Source organism: Arvicanthis niloticus, chromosome 19 (genome assembly GCF_011762505.2).
Source record: "Arvicanthis niloticus isolate mArvNil1 chromosome 19, mArvNil1.pat.X, whole genome shotgun sequence".
Lineage (NCBI taxonomy): Eukaryota > Metazoa > Chordata > Mammalia > Rodentia > Muridae > Arvicanthis > Arvicanthis niloticus.
In genome coordinates, this window is record NC_047676.1 from 27,243,990 (window position 1) to 27,261,172 (window position 17,183).

Below are 17,183 nucleotides of genomic sequence, written 5' to 3' on the forward strand. Positions count from 1 at the left end.
TTATGGTAATTATATGAAGGTCACTGTTAAATACATTTCGATGAGTATGCCAAATTAAAGACTATTGCCAGTTCTTAGACACAAGTCTATCACCTAATCAAAGAATATTTATGAATTTTGGAAATTATGTATGTGTCTGCTGTAGTAGAAAGAAGGATTTAGATGAAGATGAGATGACGTTGACCACACAAGAAAAAAAATAGATATTTTTAGGGAGTTAAAGGTTTGGGGTACAGCTGTGTCCCTAAGGTATTTTCGGCATTGTTTCCCAAGATGCCTTAGGCTGCAATAATGGAAAATATCAAAAGTTGCAAACAGCACCATGAATTTATTATTTCATAAATCAAGAAACCCCAAGTCAGTGGTTCCAGGATTCACGGTCAGTGACTCATTGACATTACCAACCACTCAGCTTCCAACCACTTTCCAGATGTAGCATAGTGACTAGGCTTTATCTTCATGGTTTCCAGATGCCTAGGGTGAATTAAGAAGCCCCATCATGAGATGCTGAGTTTCCAGTGTGATAAGAGGCATCTGAGCTGAAGCCTGAAGAAACATTTCCTCAGGGGTAGTAGGAAAGGATTTTTTTAGGTCTCATTCACTATGTATTCATTTACAGACCAGTTAATGCAATGGGAAATAACATTAGCCCAGACTAATCTACAGAAACTAAGACTTATTCTGAAGGACGGACTTCCCCTGAAGGATGGAGTTCTCAGGAGAATGGGGGCTTCATTGACAAATATGGCCAGTAGATAGGTAGTTCATCATGTCCTTTACAGTTACTACGGAGGGCTGCAGGGGTTTTTTTTGTTTTTGTTTTTTTTTTTTTTTTTTTTTTTTTTTTTTTTTTTGTTGTTGTTGTTAATCTAATGCTTGTGGTTTTTCAACATTCCTCAAATTCATCTGTTGTGAAGTCCTTGAGGCTCGTGGCTTCTTCTTACTTAGCTCTTCTTTCCATGTGTTGAATTAAGGCAGAGCGAAATACTTCAAATGCAAAATCCACTTCCAGTTTCGTGACACACATCGGGGGCACGATGCGGAAAGTCTGAGGGGGGCAGAGGAAAATAGAGTTTGAATCATCAGAGATTCAAATGTGACTTCCAGGAAATGGGCTAAACCAGGTACCCCAAACCTTATTTTCACCACATTGCTGACATTTTTCTCACCAGGTTGGCCTCTACCTCCTCCCTCCTGGGCTCTTTCACCTTCTCTACACGAATCCTCCTATCATCTTGCTTTGAAATTTTTCTTTTTTTAAATGAAATTTATTTATTTATTCACTTTACAACCCAATATCAGCCCTTCCTCTCTTCCCAGTACCCCCTTATATAAACTCCCTCATTCCCCTTAGAAGGGGAAGCTTCCCTCCGAATGTCAACCTCCACCCATACCCTGCACATCAAGTTGCTGCAGGAGTAGGCACACCCTCTCCTGCTGAAGCCAGACAAGGCTGTTCATGTAGGGGTGCAGGCTTCACAGTCGGGCAGGTAGGTAGTTTCAGGGACAGCCCCTGCACCAGCTGTTTGGGGGACCTGCATGAAGACCAAGCTGCTCATCTCCTACCCATGTGCAGAGGACCTAGGTTCAGCCAGTGCCCACTCTTTGGTTGGTGGTTCAGTCTCTGGGACTCCCCAAGGGTCCAGGTTAGTTGACTCTCTGTCATCTTTAGATACCTCAATCTCTCTCCTAAGTCTTCCCTAAGACTCCAGAGCTCCATCTACTGTTTGGGTGTGAGCCTCTGCATCTGTTTCTGCCATCTGTTTACCTGCATGCCATCTGTTTACCTGCATATCCTTCCGCACCGTCCCTGAGATCTTACTTCACCATCTCTCTCACAGACAGTTTCTGTCATCATAAAGCATCAACTTTCCTAATGACCAGCTTCATCTTCACTAGTCCAGATCTACTCATGTTCAGGATCAATGCCCAAAAAAGCCAATTGCTGTTTCCTATTGCACCCAATAATTTTATAAGAATTTTTGTCCCCATCCCCCATTCCTTTGTTATCTTCTGATCCATCACTCTATTCTGATCTCTCCCTTCTGTTGCCTCAAAGCTTGTCGAACAAAGCTAACTGAACTATACTCTCTTACCTGTCATGCCACACACATTTCCAGCCTCATGTTACCTCACTTGTATGACCAAGTCTCCGTGCTGATTACAGTAAATAAACTGCTTTGTTCCTATGTGCAGGAGACCCGAGTGGCACTACGACAGATTCACAGCCTTCAACTTCTGCTGGTTTCCAAGAATATTCTCTTCCTCTCTCATCTTCCTTTAGCTCCCTTCTAACCCTTGAGTTTTCTTCTTAGTTGTTGTTTTTTTTCAAACCAATTTCTATGCTTCCCATTCTATTTCATAAGCAAACACAGTCTTTCTCTAAACCAGTTTCCTCCCACATACATTCTTTCATATTTCCCAAAGGCTCAGAGAATGATGTCTTTACTCTTCAGTTCTAAATGGTTCACCTCTGCTCTCGACCCTCTCCAGCTTATCACTTTCATTCCAGGAAACGTCCCCATGTTCTCTCAAATCTTTGACCTTCCTTCAACGTCCGACCTGGCAGTATCAGTAAGATGCTTGAATCTTACATAATCCTGATTCAGACACACCAAGCGAAACTGAAACTGATGCTCAGCGTCTTGCAGGTGTAATACATATGCTTTCCTCCCCCCTGCTTTTACTCAAATCTTATTTATAAGACTTGCTGATGCTTACTGGCTCGGGGTCTTCACTCCATCATTCTCTATTCACATCCTGGCCATCTGCAGCATGGTTTCTGTCCTATTAACTCGCTGATACCCATACTAAAGTTATCTGCAAGACATAAGATCCACTGGGAATTTCCCAGGCCACATTCTTTCCTATTGTCTCCGTGACACTTCACATTCGGGCATCCCCTTTCTGCTTCCGTAATTCCATATTCCTCTGAACTCTTGCCACACCATCCACCCCTTTGCGTCTCCTCCACCTTCCCCACTTCTCTGATGTCTACTGGAGGGAGTTCTTCCTTAAGCTCCCGTCCTCACCTCGCTGAGCATTTCACTGGGATACTAGACGTCCCCAGTTTTTCTCCTTTTATCATTTGCATGCTGATGACCCCAAACTATAACCTTTACCCCAGTCATTCCAACTTAATCATGAAAACACATAAAAAACCTGGTGCTCCGGAATGCCTTAAATGGAGCATGTTTAAAGACGAGTGCCCACATTAAGCCAAGCCAGACATGAAGGTTTCAGCCTTGACTCCTGCTCATTGTTATTGTATCCAAATCTTATGCAGTTCACTTCCAAAATATCACCAGAATGGACCTTCTCTTCCTACAGCCACTGCTGGAGCACAGACAGCACCCTCAGTTCCTGCCAGACTCCCTAACTCCAGTCTTATCTCAGAGAACAGACTCAGCAATGCACTCACTAGTTATATGACCTGGGCGATTTATTTAACGTCTAGGTACTTGTTTTTATTTATCTATAAAGTTAGGGTAATAATAGTACTTTGGCGTGTTGAAGATGTACAACACATCAGGAAGTGCAACTGACAAGGTAATAAGACGTCACCTGTCCTTACCCATCATCACCTTAAGCTGATGCTCCAGCCATACTAATGTGTGACAACTCTGTGCACTTTACTGAGCTTTTCCTCAAGCTTGGGCTATTTTTATAGTGAATTAAGGCTGTGCTAGCCAGAATGACTGGCCTGGGCATCTGTTTTCTTCCCTTCTATAGCACCACACTTTATATATACACAAAAGAAATTAATATGCTGTATTGTAGTTTTGTGTTTTATTTCTTTCTCCTATAAGCTCAATGAAGAATAGGATTAAAACAACGTTATCATTGTAGTATTGGTTCATGGCATACCACTGGCTGCTTAATATGGATTTGAAGGGAAAGCTAAACAAGTGGACAATTATTCCAGGTCTTCATAAGTTAGGATTTTAATAATTAAGCCACACTATTTGATATGAACAGACAACCATTCCTAGTGTTTCCTTAGGGATCCTGTCTGATTTGTTTCAGTTTCCTCTGACAAACATAAGACAGGAAGTGGGTCTTTTAGAACTCATTGTGTCAGCCAGGAAGGGAGCAGGACCAAGGGAGGAACAAGGACTGTTTAAACTGGGTAGAAATACCAAATCGCATTTTATAAGAAAAGAGCGTGGTGTTCTATTCAGCACTGGCGAGACTAAACATAGCAGCGATGCACCACATATTTTAAAAGTCCAGAAGAAAGTTGGTGTGAGATTTAGAGGCAGGTCATACTGTGCAGCAGCAGCAGCAGCAGCAGCAGCAGCAGCAGCAGCAGCAGCAGCAACAGTAACAGCAGCAGCAGCAACAGCAGCAGCAGCAGCAGCAGCAACAACAACAGTAACAGCAGCAGCAGCAGCAGCAGCAGCAGCAGCAGCAGCAGGCACAGCAGTGACAGCAACAACAACAGCAACAAGGCACAGGGTCAGACCAGGCTCCTGATAGAGTGGGCAAATCTTCCAGAAACGGGTAGGATGAGCTCTGTCTTGCATTATTCCAGGAGAAGGTGAAGGACACTGAGGGACTGATCTTGAGTTCTGCGTCAGGGACTATGTTTAGGGATGGTCTTTGACCTCTCTTTCTGGGAACATACAAGGCAGCTATGGATCTTTGTCTGCTGTGGGCTCTAATGACCACTAGAACACCAGGTTCACAATGTCAGACTTCAGGGCTGAGTGAAGAATGACTTTCATTGTTTTTTTAGGGCGTAGAACTAATTAATACCCAAATGCAACACATATGTATGTAACATGTAAATGTTACACGAGTGTCATGTTTGGATCGTCACCTATACTGTGAATTGTCTAGTTAGTTTGTATGGCCTTTCTATGTCCTCTCTTTTGCCTACAAAAACATGGACAATGGAATCACTTTACCACATCCCCCTCTAGTGGCTACAAGCTATCTTTTGTCTGTTTCTTTTTACTACAGGCAGGCATTACCACAATGCAGAGGAAGCGCAACTAAGAGCCCTAGCAAGGAGACCCTACGTCACAGGCAGCCATTCTCTTACCTGAGAAAAGTTACCACCTCTACCCACTAGGAGCCCCATGTCCTTGCAGTCCTCATGGATTTGATTGACTTCTGTTTTAGGAAGAGGCTGGCGGCTTATCTGTGAATAGATTAAAAAAAAAAAAAAAAGAAAAAACACCAGAAAAATGAAGGATGTTTTCTATTTTGTGTTTGAATGGTTAGAAGACTTATTTACCAAGGCAGGAGACCCAAGGAAAATTACAACAAAACTCAAGCAATCGATATCTCCCTAATGAAACAAAGCTGTTAATTGCTGAGCCAGAGGGCTTTTGGAGGTGAGGGTGCAGATGAACACTGAAAGTATTTGCTTATTTGATTTTATTCTACCTCATCTAGAAAATCCCCAAAGACAAAGTAATATTTCATACAGGTGGCAAAGGAATCTTGACTCTGCTAATGGCTACTCCCGGCAGGGGTGAGGGTGGGGGCGGGGCTGATCTTTTAATAGCTAGTTTGAGATCTGCTTTGTTTGTGTTGAAATCCTCTTCAACTCTGCAGTGCTCTGCCTAACTAAAGAGTCCATTCCAAAGTCCAGCAAGTGGCTCAGGAGTTACACAAGGGCATCTGCAGCTAAACATTTCCAGGGCCACAGCCTGGCCATGGAGCTGGTGTGGAGCCAAATGTCTTCCATGTTTGTTGAATTCGCTCCCCCTTCCCCAAGACTCCACCCCTTCAGGGTTAGAAAAAATAAGTGTTTGGGAGCCAAGAGGCCATGTCAGATTTCTAGGACCTGAAATTTGTCCTTTACTCGGGGCTCAGGCATGCTATTTCGACTTTGGTGACGTTGGACTGGAGCTTGCATCCTTTCTGTGGGTCACTTCATTCCCAGTCTGTGAACACAAATATTTCCCTCTAGTTTATTCAGTTCGAGCCTGGTTGTAGTGCAAGCCTGCAATCCCCGGAATCTTTTCACACCACAAAAATATGGGCCTACCATAGTAGGACAAATTTGAATATTTGGAAAAGGCTTCAGATGTGTATTTTTAAAACGATCCCTAGGGAACCTTGTCAATCTTCTTCAGTAAGTCTTAAGTGCGTTTGCTGCCCCTCTCTCCCCCATTACCCTTCACAGATAGGGAACATCATCCCTAGGTCTGGCTTCCTTGTTGTAGATGAATATAAACCTCAATCCTGCTCATGAGAGCTCTTTTCAGTATACTCAGCTTGCTTCTCCTCAAGGTTTTCTATGCGTTCTGTAGACCCAAGTAGTGTATTATGTATAGTACGTTGTAGCTATTCATAGTTTGAATAAGTTATAAGTACTAGACTCTGTTGGCTTTCTACATTACCTGCTACTGGCCCCAGGCAGCCACCTAACAAACAGCAGATCATTACCTTGTCTTGAACCATTTCTATCCCCACCATAAGGCCTTTTCCTCGGATATCCCCAACGATGTCAAATTCATCCCGCAGCTTAGCAAACTTCAGCAGCATGTAGGTGCCAACTTCTTGACTGTTTTTCTGGAGATTTTCTTCTTCGATCACCTGTTGAGAGACAGCCCTAAATAATCTTACAAGGCAGAAGTGGGAGGTTTGACAGAGAAGCCCAGAGAGATAAATGCTCATTGTCCTCTTTACAGTAACTTAACTTGACAAACAGGACCTAGAACCACAGCTTGGTGTGGACATACCGTGGACTGAACAAAAATCTACTGTAAGGAATCAAATGATCTTGGCAAAGGGGATTTCCCTGAACCTGCTCACCTATAGAGGCAAATAAGAACTTAAGAACTGTCAGGAACATATGCTTTATTAATGTAGAAGTTTGTTTTTCCAGGTTTTGCTGAGTGTTGGCATACAGTGAGAAAAACAGAAAATAAACTGTGGAAAGAATCCCACAGGTGCCTTTCCCACGGGAGGCAGCAACCTCCAAACGTTGGAGGTTTTCATAGTTCAAATACTCCAGTGTAGGGGCCCTGCACACCTTAGCTGAGCCTCATGTATATGTACAACTAGGGAACCTGAGATATAAAAAGATTTTCACCCAACTCCCACTTACAGTGGATACTTGTGATTGGTTTTAAAAATCTTAACTTAGGTCTTTTTTGTTCATTTGTTTTCTTTGTTTTCCGGTGTACATGTGTTGAGACATATGTGGAGGGCAGAGGATAGTTTTGAGAGTCCTTTCTACATGCTGTGAATACTAGGGATCCAACTGAGATGTTGAGGCTTAACAGCAGATGCCTTTCCTTGGAGAACCATCTCAACCAGCTATGATTCTCGACAAGACACATACATATTTCATCTGTACTTAGCTAATAGTAATTGCATGATTTTAGGACAAGCTTGATGTTTTAAAGACTAATTGGTTCACCCAAACCCTTTTTCTCATCTGAATTTGTTTGGATAACCGAACACTGAAAAAAAAAAAGTTGGACTCTGGCTGGAGAAGCAGGTTGAGTAACTACAGATCTTCCCCTTACTGTAAGCTTAGATTTTTAAAAACCTACTTTAATAAGGGCTTTTAAATGCTTTACCCTCCCTTCTAGCCCTCCACCCACCAGAGGTAGTGGAAAGGAAAGTTTAGTAGGGCAAAGGGGGGATGTGGATCTGTTTATAAATAGTTTTTTTGGTGTGTTTTTCTCTATAAAGTCATGTGGTGTCCTGGCTTGCTCCCAGAGGGAGTTTTCTGGTTTTGTTTCACAGTTTTCATGTGTACTATTTTTTTTAAAAGTTTAGGAGGCAAGATGATATTTCCCTTCTGTTAGAGAAGATTGCAGAGTTGGCTATGCACGTAGAGAGTTTGTGGATAGAGGTACAAGTGCTTGGAAAACAAAATGGAGCCAGGGGAGAACAACAGGGCTCTGGTATTGGTTCACCTTGCAACTCTTTGCTGGTCTTTGCTGATGATGCTCTGGCTTTGGTTTGTTTTGCCTTCTTCCCTTATTGTGACTTCATAGAGAAAAGTGCACCAAAAAACTTATGATGATAGCCCAGCAGCTTCTTGTTGCTTCGATGAACTTGGGCTGATTGCCCTTGATTCTTTTGGATCAAACTGTTATTGCTAATTCATAAATGGTGTTTGCCAGCCAAGGTCTAGCCATATTACTCTTAGGCATATTCCCAAAGGATGTTTCATTCTACCACAGAGACATTTGCTCAACCATGCTCATTGTTGCTCTATTCACAGCAACTAGAAATTAGAAACAACCTAGATGTTCCTCAAGAGATGAATGGATTAAGAAAATGTGGTACATTTACATAACTGACATATATTAAGTGGTTAATATAATGATATCATAAAAATTGCAGAAATATAAATGGAACTTGAAAAAATTTACCCCGAGTAAGGTAACTCAGACCCAGAAAGACAAATATGGTATGTATTCACTTATATGTGTGAATAATAGCTGTTAAGTCAATGATAACCAAACAATAATCCATAGATGCACAGAAGGTATGTATATAGTAAAGGACCCATGACAAGGGGAACAGAGAGATCTTCCTAGGAGAGGGAGATAGATTAGATAGCTATAGATAAAGGTAGTGGTGGACTGGAATGGGAGGATGAAGTGACAAGGACAGGGAAGAGGATGACGATAGAAGGAATACAGGAGAGACAGCTAAAATTAAAGGCTGTTTGTGGGGTAATATGGAACCTAACACATTAGAAACTTCCTAAAATATACACTAATTTTAGGCAATCTTAATGAAATTGCCAAAATAATGGGGAGATAGTTGCAAATGGTCATCTCTTGTCACTAAATGGTGCTTCCAGTACCAGGATTGGCTTACATGTAATTGTGTGTGTGTGTGTGTGTGTGTACGTGTGTATGTATATACACACCTAGTACCATCCCTGGTTTCACATTTTAATACAGAACTATAGTAGTAAAAACCATATGGTAGTGGCATAAAAACAGACAGAAATCCCCCAAACAACCCAGGGTGATGCCAAGACAATAGGTTTCTCTGACACTAAGGCCCCATTACTGAAGACAACACCCACACAATTCATTAAACAGAGAGTTGAGCTGATGCCTGCCTGGAACCTTTATCCTTACATTCTGGGGTCTTTGGTACAGAAAGATACTCTGTATGCTTCCAATGGTGTAATGTAAATACCAAATCACAAACCTACAGTGGTGTCCTGCTTGCAAGATATGCTTAGAGCAATGGTGGCAACAAACCTTATTGGAGTAACCAACCAATCCTCATTTGACTAAGGCCCACTCCGAGAAATGGAACTCATATTGACTCTGCTTCGATGATGAGAAGCCTGAGACTAGATAGCCCAGGGAATGAATATATATGTGTACACGTACATATATACATACACATATACATACATATATATGTATACACACATATATATGTACACACACACACACACACACACACACACACACACACATATATATATATATATATATATAAAACATATAGCCAGACATTATGCAGAAAGGCAGAAAGTGAGATACCTAAACAAGATAAGGCTATCAAACTCTTCTTCTCAGGGCTCAGAAAACCCTGCAGAAGTGAAGTTGATCTCTCTCTTCTCTCTCTCTTGTCTTACATATATACATATATATGTGGAGAGAGAGAATATATATCCTCTAAAAATGCAAATGAATGGGTTTCTGTGTCTATATCTATTCCTTGTCCCTTTTCCTAGGCTCTTTTTCTTCTGTTTTGTCTTATTTCAATGAGTTAACTTTTGTTTTATTTTATTGCATTTTATTGTATTATTACCCCTTAGAAGCCTTCTGTTTCATTGTGAGAGACAGAAAAGGGCAGAAGCTGAGAGGAGTAGAAGGAGGGAAAAACATGATCAGAATGCTATTATCTGAGGGAAAAAAAATCTATTTTCAATAGAAGGGGAAAAAGCTGGCAGTATCAACAACAACAAATAAGGTCATATTTCATCCCACTCATTCGTGTTTCCTGAGTTAGTCATACTTTAAGTATTTAATCAGCAATAATGGCTTTAAGTCTTTTATTTATATCTAAAATACTTTTGCATTTCTTAGTAGGTGAGTCATACTCATAGTTCTAAATAATAAGCACAAAGGTGTAAACAGTAGAATGAGTTGTACTGACCCCTGACCCTAGCCAAGTTTCTCTGCCTACAAACTGAATCTTAAAAAACTCTTTGAATGTTCTTTCAGAAACACGCTGTACTTAGTTAAGCAAAAGGCATTATACATTTTGGTAAGTACATTTTACAAAAAAAAAATTCTCATTTTTCAACATAATAATGGATTACTAAAGATAAGAATGTGGGACACTTTATTATTAAGTTGATTCATCACCATAATAGTAATTGGTTCTCTCCTGGGGACTACAAAGAACAGCTCTTAACCCTCATCAAAGAAGCTTCTTTTTATGTTGCAAATGCAATCAATGTCCATAATTGGTCCACACATGGAGAATAAGTGACTGTAGAGTGCTTAGTTCTAAATGGGACATCTGTATCACATCCCTTCTCTTGAAGATTCAGGGATCGTTGTGGAACAGGGGTGAAAAGACTAAGACTGGAAGGAGCATGTTTGCAATGCAACAGTAGTTGCTGGCCACAACAGTGCCATTGTACACGCGGACTCACACTGGTGAGACTGTATGCACAAGACTTGCACATGAGGGAGCCAGTGAAAATCCCAGAATGGATGGAGGAGAAGCTCAACGAGTCCCACGCCTATTTAAGGAGCCATTGGTGACTGCTGGCTGCTTGGGGAAGGAGACCCAGTTTTCTTCAGAAAAGTTTTGAGCGACTACCCATGGTCCATTGGATGGTCCCACAACCATGAACATATAGGCATCCCTAAATAGACTCAGCGAGTTAGAAAAGTAGCCCATGGAGTAGGGAAGAAAAAGTTGTGGGAGGTTATAGGGAAGTAACTAAAATAGAGAAAAAAGGGGGCGGATTTGATTAAAACATGTTCTATACACGAAATTATCAAACAGTAAAAATTATTATAAACTTGGCTAATACTAAGCTAAAGGAATATGGTAGGGTTGAATAGTTTTTCAGAGTAGCTGAATGTCCCAGATATGATCTGATAAAACCTAGTTTATCTACAGTTATTTCGTTTATAACAACAGAAGAAAGAAAAACAACCATAGGATGTGGCAAATATTAAAATGGTGAAGAGCTATTAAACCGACAAATACTACCCAGAAAACAAGAAAATGCAGTGCTATCACCTGCATAGGGCGATTCTTACATTTCTCATGCATGTGAGGTTGATTATATATTACCTCTCATTCAGAACTTCAAGTACCCCAAGTAGGCTTTAGAATGAGGGGACAGGGCCTGGAGAGATGGCTCAGTGGTTAAGAGCACTGACTGCTCTTCCAGAGGTCCTGAGTTCAATTCCCAGCAACCACATGGTGGCTCATAACCATCTGTAATTGGATCTGATGCCCTCTTCCGGTGTGTTTAAAGATAGCTATGGTGTACTCATGTACATAAAATAAATCATTCTTTATTTTTTTTTTAAGAGGGGACAGAGAATATTAACTGGAGCCAAAATTTAAATTGGTGAATTACCGATTAAATTTCTACTTTACCATTGCAATGTGATAGAGTTCTGATAAAGTATGTGGCTTAGAAATAGTCACTTAGTACAATCAATGAAATTCATGTAAAGAATAGGACAGACCTCGAGCACAGCCGACCCAATGGCACAGGCCAGGGGATTTCCTCCAAACGTGTTGAAGTGAAGTAAGTGTTTAGCCAAAGAGTTCGCAATTTCTAAGGTTGGAAAATAAAGGTGGTTAAAGTGACATGTTCTTACGCACTACATTTCATTATTACATTGGGGTTACATGTTTTTTCGTCTTATAATGTCATCTATTATTTTCTTCTTCACTCATCTAACAGTGATGGACTGAATTGTGTCCCCTTAAAATCTGTATGTTTAAATGCTAGGACCAAGAATTACCAAATTTGGAGACTGAGTCTTTAAGCAGGTCATTAAATGAAATGGACTACAAAATTGGGGCCCGTATCCCACAGGACAATGTCTGTCACAGTGAGCAACTACAGAGTGCTCTCCATCTCTCCTCAGTGGGCACACATAGGGAAGATCATCTGGAGAAGTGATGAGAAGATGGCCATCTGCAAGGGCAGGAGGGAATCCCAGGCAGAACTCAGCCCTGCTGGCTGACACTCTGAACTTGACAGCCTCCTCATCTGTAGGGAGAAAAATTTCTGTTGTTTCAGCCATTGGTTCGTGGAATGGTGCTTCGTCAGCCTGACTACTACAGCTGATAAGGAATACAGCTTCCGCACTTAATGAGAAGGTGACAACACAATCATTCACGTATTATTCGAATTAGAAAGCACCTTAAAACTTGACCTGCAGGGCTTTATATAAGCTCTTTAATGAACCACACCTTTTATTTCTACTCTTGAGATTAAGACAGAAGCATGGCAGAAATGACCTCATATGACCTATTCAAAAGCACAGTTCTAGAGTCTGTCAAGGATAGTTCATTACATTCCACTTTCTATAATCATACTTTTTTTTTTGCGTTTAAATAAATGTAATGATTATACAATGTATAATCCATTATTGCATTTCCATATATAGGTATGCTTTTTGAACCTTTGCTTATTCAATGAAAGCAGTTATCACAGAGATTTTAATTATTTAATGACTCAGAAAAGTGCTGATTATTGGGAGGAAATATAAAATATAATGAAATAAATTTCAACAATCAATGCGTTACAAAAAATAACACCCATCAAAGGCTCACTATGATAGAAAATTAAATTTTAACCTTTATTTTATAGATCAGTGGTTCTCAACCTTCCTAATGCTATGGCCATTTAATACAGTTCCTCATATTGTGGTGACCACCAACCACAGAAATATTTCTTCACTACTTCATAACTGTAATTTTGCTAGTTATAAATTGTAAGGTAAGTATTTAATATGCACAATATCTTATATGCATTCCCCCAGTGGGATCAAACCCACAGGTCAAAAATCACTAACAAAGAATGTTCTGGATAAATGAGATTTTATTGTAGTTGACTGTTTGGCTGTTGGTAAACTGCCAGAGAAATCTGGACCTTGAATGTATAGTTAATGCCATGGGAAGACAAAATGACCACAGAACAGTCTGTTTCAAGAAAAGATTCCTTTGGAATTTTCAGGGGTTTATTTTATAACCCATTTTCCTAACTCTCTTCTGTATAGTAGAACTCTGACTTTAGTTACAGTGATAGAAGAGGTTTTCTTCTCTCTAGCAAGATAGCAATGGCTGCCTCTCTTCCCTCTGTCCCATGGCCTAGCAGGCAACATTTTTATTTCATTCACTTAGATAATATATCATGTGGTCCCCACCACTGCCTCTAGCCTACACACATTGAGACCCATGCTTTATACCATTGCATGGTGCAAGGAGCCCAGGAGCATGAGCCTGCTGGACATTCTACCTGGAGTGGTCACAACTGCAGCCATGGGGAAGCCATTTCCAATCCCTTTAGCCATGGTGACAATGTCAGGTAGTACATCATGTGTTTGGAAGCCCCAAAAGTGAGAGCCCAGCCTTCCAAAGCCTGTCTGCACCTGGAAATAGATTGAAAACAAACAAACAAACAAACAACCTCCAAAAACAAAACCAAGAAGCATCAGAAACCTTCCAGTCTCTGCTCTATTCTCTTTCTTTTTCTTCCCTCTTGTCTCTCCTTGCTCCTTCCGTATCCTTGCACTCTCGTGGACAAAACCCTAGATCTGTGTCTGAGGTAGGAGGTACCAAAAACCATTTGTTAGCTTTGTGGACTCTGGAAATATTCTTTGTGTCTTTTTGAATTTCTGTTAACTAATTTATCACAGAGAAGTAATCCTACCAACATAGCACTGCGCAGGGCTGCCTGAGAGCTACATAAATAACAGATGCAAAAGGCATTAGGATGATTAACTCTTCTTATTAAGTTTTCCCTGTGCATTGGACAGCCAGAGAGAAAAGTGGAAAAACTGGCTCAGGTCCACCCTGGGGGAAGCAAGAGTAACTCCCTGTCCAGTAGGGCTGAATGCTTACCACCCACTGAGGGAACAGTGTCTTTCTACTTTCCTGCATTCTGAGGACCTAGCGGAGCCAGTGAGTTCAGAGTATAACTACTTTAATCTAGAACCAGCCATACATTGAATGTTGGTGATAGATTTTGTTTACACCATCTCCACTCTCACTTACAGTACAAATCTACCTCCATCACCCTAAATCCCAGAAGGCTCTGTCCAAAGCATTCTAGGCACAGAGCCACCAGAATGTCTCAATAGATTCTTATTACCAATGTATGAGTCTAAAGGCAGGGACACATTTTATTACACCCATACCTGAGTTAGATTCTCAAGTGTTTGTAGAAGGAAAGAAATCATGACAGAAAGATGTCATGGACATCTCCAGACAAGAGCCTTTCCTGATCTCTGTCTCTATGTCTTCCTGTCTCTCTGTGCACATACCCACATGGCAAGGTGGGATGGACACCTGAAGCCCAGTCTTAGAAGCACATTGGTTGTTATTAGATGATTGTGACTAGTATAGGAGAGGGACTGATTCCAGGGGTTATTCTTGGTGACAGAGACCAATAGAGCAGAAGATCTGAGATGTGCAAGTCTGACAGACCTGGCCTGAATGGCCAAGTCTTTACTTTCTAGCAATAGGCCAGGGACAAGCTGGTTAACTGGCCCAAATGAAATAATGTAGGGGTTTCATATAGTTTATCTTTTGTCCTGTCTTCTTTCTCCTCTTCATCTATCATAAAAATGTCACAAATAGTGAAACAGAACATTTCTTGGAAAATACACAAAACAGTGCAGGAAAAAAACCTTGATCACTCGCTTGAGAACCATGAGTTTCATAGGGTCAGGTACACAGTAGGACAGACAGATCATTCTGTCGTCCATAAATCCTAGTGTCCACGGGGATGTGGAGCTCACAGTAGGGAGTGTCACAGCTGGGACTGTGGCAGTGAAGGGCTGGAGCAATGGGTTCTTGCTCTGTCTGTTATTATCCTGTTAGTGGTTAACAGCAGTCTCTCTTAAATTTGCACCCTGGTTAAGTTCTCAAAAGCCACAAAATTGGGGGCAGTGAAGGAAAAACAAAAGAAGGTCGTGAGAACGCATCTCGGGAAATTCTAAAGTTCTGATTTTCTTTGAATTTAGCCTACCTTCCTTTTAACTAGTCTGATTGCGAAAGATTTGCTGTGTGAGGACTTCAAGGCCAAGGTTTATTTTCTTTTTTGAGATAGCTAATTTCAAACTGATTGAATGTGGTTTTCCTATTTTTTTTTTTTTAAATTTACTAATAGCAGGTTACCTCTCTTCCATTGGGACCTTGTTGAGTTCACTAGTATGAGGAAGGAAGGAGAAACAGGACAGGAGGAGTTCACTTAAGCTGCTCCCGTACAGCCCTGGCACTGGCATTCTCTGAGCCTGACAGAGGCCCGGCCACACAATCCTGGCAATTGCAAGCTTTCTCCCGACAGGGTAGCCCAGCATGAACTGTGAGGGAATGTTAGTCAAGGAAAACAGTCAATAAAGGCAGGTGAGATGGCAAAAATAAGAGACACACAGGTTTTCCGTGTGTCATTAGTGGGTTAAACCACCAGTTTGTGTGATCGTGATTGGCCGAGGTGAGGTGGGAGACCGTCTGTGGCTTGGGTACCATCCTCTGGTCTTTAGGCAACATCTCTAGAGCTATTCTAAGCAGATAAAAATGTTGCTTTATTTGATATACTGCAATCCAAGGTAGAATTCTAAATATACCAGCTGGAGCCCACAAGGCTGGTTACTGTTACTCCCTTCAAAGTGTCCCCCTTGGGCTACTGTAGACTTACTTCACCTGGGCTGCCTCCACTCTGATACTTTACAAGATCATACAAGCTAGGTCAGAATGTCTGTAGTGGTAACAGTCTTCTAATTTAGAGGCTGGATTTTTACTTACATTTAAAAAAATAATCTATCTGACATCACTTTGGCAACCATTGGGATGGACACTGGACTGTGATATTAAATTTTTTCTGTGGCTTGTTGGGGGTCTTGCAACAATGCTCAGAAAGAGGAATCATAATAATGACAAGAATAAAAGTATGCTGGGTAGGAGAAGCATCATCTATACTTGCTAGCAACTTTTAAAATAAAAAACAACCTGGGTGCTTTAACGTAACTAACTTTGTAACAAAGCAGCAGAGGCTTCTTATGACCTTATGACCACACTCCAGAGTTCAAGCACTTGCTTTCTGCCTGAAATATCAAAGAGGGCTTGACAGGGTCTCTCTCTGTATCTGGCCTGCTCCTATTGCACTAAGTCACTCACGGATGTCAACACTCACTTCATCTGCAATGCACACACCTCCCCTCTCTCGGACCAACGCAAAGGCTTCCTTCAGAAACTCCTTTGGGTACTGGACAACACCATTCACACCCTGCAAAAGATCAAATCAGGAAGACTTCAGAGTTGGCAGGAGCTCTGGCTCAGCACTAGTGAGGATAGATTGTTATCCTCATCACCATGACATCAATGTTATCAACTGAATGGACAGCACGAAGAACTGTTCCAACCAGGACTTTTGTACCACAGGCCTCCAGGGGGAAAAGATGTGGCTATTCTTTCCTGAGGTTAGAAACAAGGAGGCTTGATGAGTTCAAAATAGGTTTCCCTTGACAGTGCATGTTGAACATTAAAAATCAAAGGGTTTCTTTTCTAGCGGATTTTAGGAATCCAATGGCTTCACCTATTCACTGTTCATCTGTTAAGTGTGGGAATGAAGGGTATGCATTTTTGAAGGTCAGCTGAAAACCAGTAAGAGAATGAATTGCATTTGGAGAGGAACATAGAAATGGGCATTTAATTAATTTGGAGTCAAAACTGTGAACATGGAGAATTCAGAAAGATGCTAAGTTTGTGTACCTACTTGAATTGGCTCTGCAAAAAATCCAGCAATTGTCTTGGCCACAGAAGTGTTCAGTGTGTCTTTGAATTGTTCGATATACTGTTCTTTAGCTTGGCAGCAGTCTGTAGCAAACACAGACACAAGTCACAACATTTGATGTGAGAATGACATCCGGAAGAAGGAGGTGGGTAAACACAGAGAACTGAGAGCAGTCAACTGTCTGGAGGTCTTCAGACTATGATGAGCTGGGAGCCAAGGGTATTTATCTCTG

General features: G+C 41.2%; 1 protein-coding gene across 5 annotated transcripts in view; it reads right to left on the reverse strand.

Annotated features, from left to right (window-relative positions):
• Nucleotides 1–308: 308 nt before the first annotated feature.
• Agxt2 (alanine--glyoxylate aminotransferase 2) overlaps nt 309–17,183 on the reverse strand; it is a 41,064-nt gene continuing 24,189 nt past the window's right edge. For 2 of the 5 annotated variants that reach the window (XM_034523554.2, XM_034523553.2), the window contains exons 8-14: nt 16,934–17,034; nt 16,352–16,444; nt 13,454–13,586; nt 11,670–11,761; nt 6,403–6,552; nt 5,048–5,146; nt 309–1,048 (exon numbers count right to left, since the gene is read on the reverse strand). In XM_034523554.2, coding sequence (XP_034379445.1) covers nt 941–1,048; nt 5,048–5,146; nt 6,403–6,552; nt 11,670–11,761; nt 13,454–13,586; nt 16,352–16,444; nt 16,934–17,034 — 776 coding nt within the window. In that variant the 3' untranslated portion in view covers nt 309–940. Of the gene's footprint in view, nt 2,821–5,047; nt 5,147–6,402; nt 6,553–11,667; nt 12,203–13,403; nt 13,587–16,351; nt 16,445–16,933; nt 17,035–17,183 lie in introns of those variants that run through there. The other 3 variants (XM_076916429.1, XM_076916430.1, XM_076916431.1) reach the window with 3 other exon arrangements.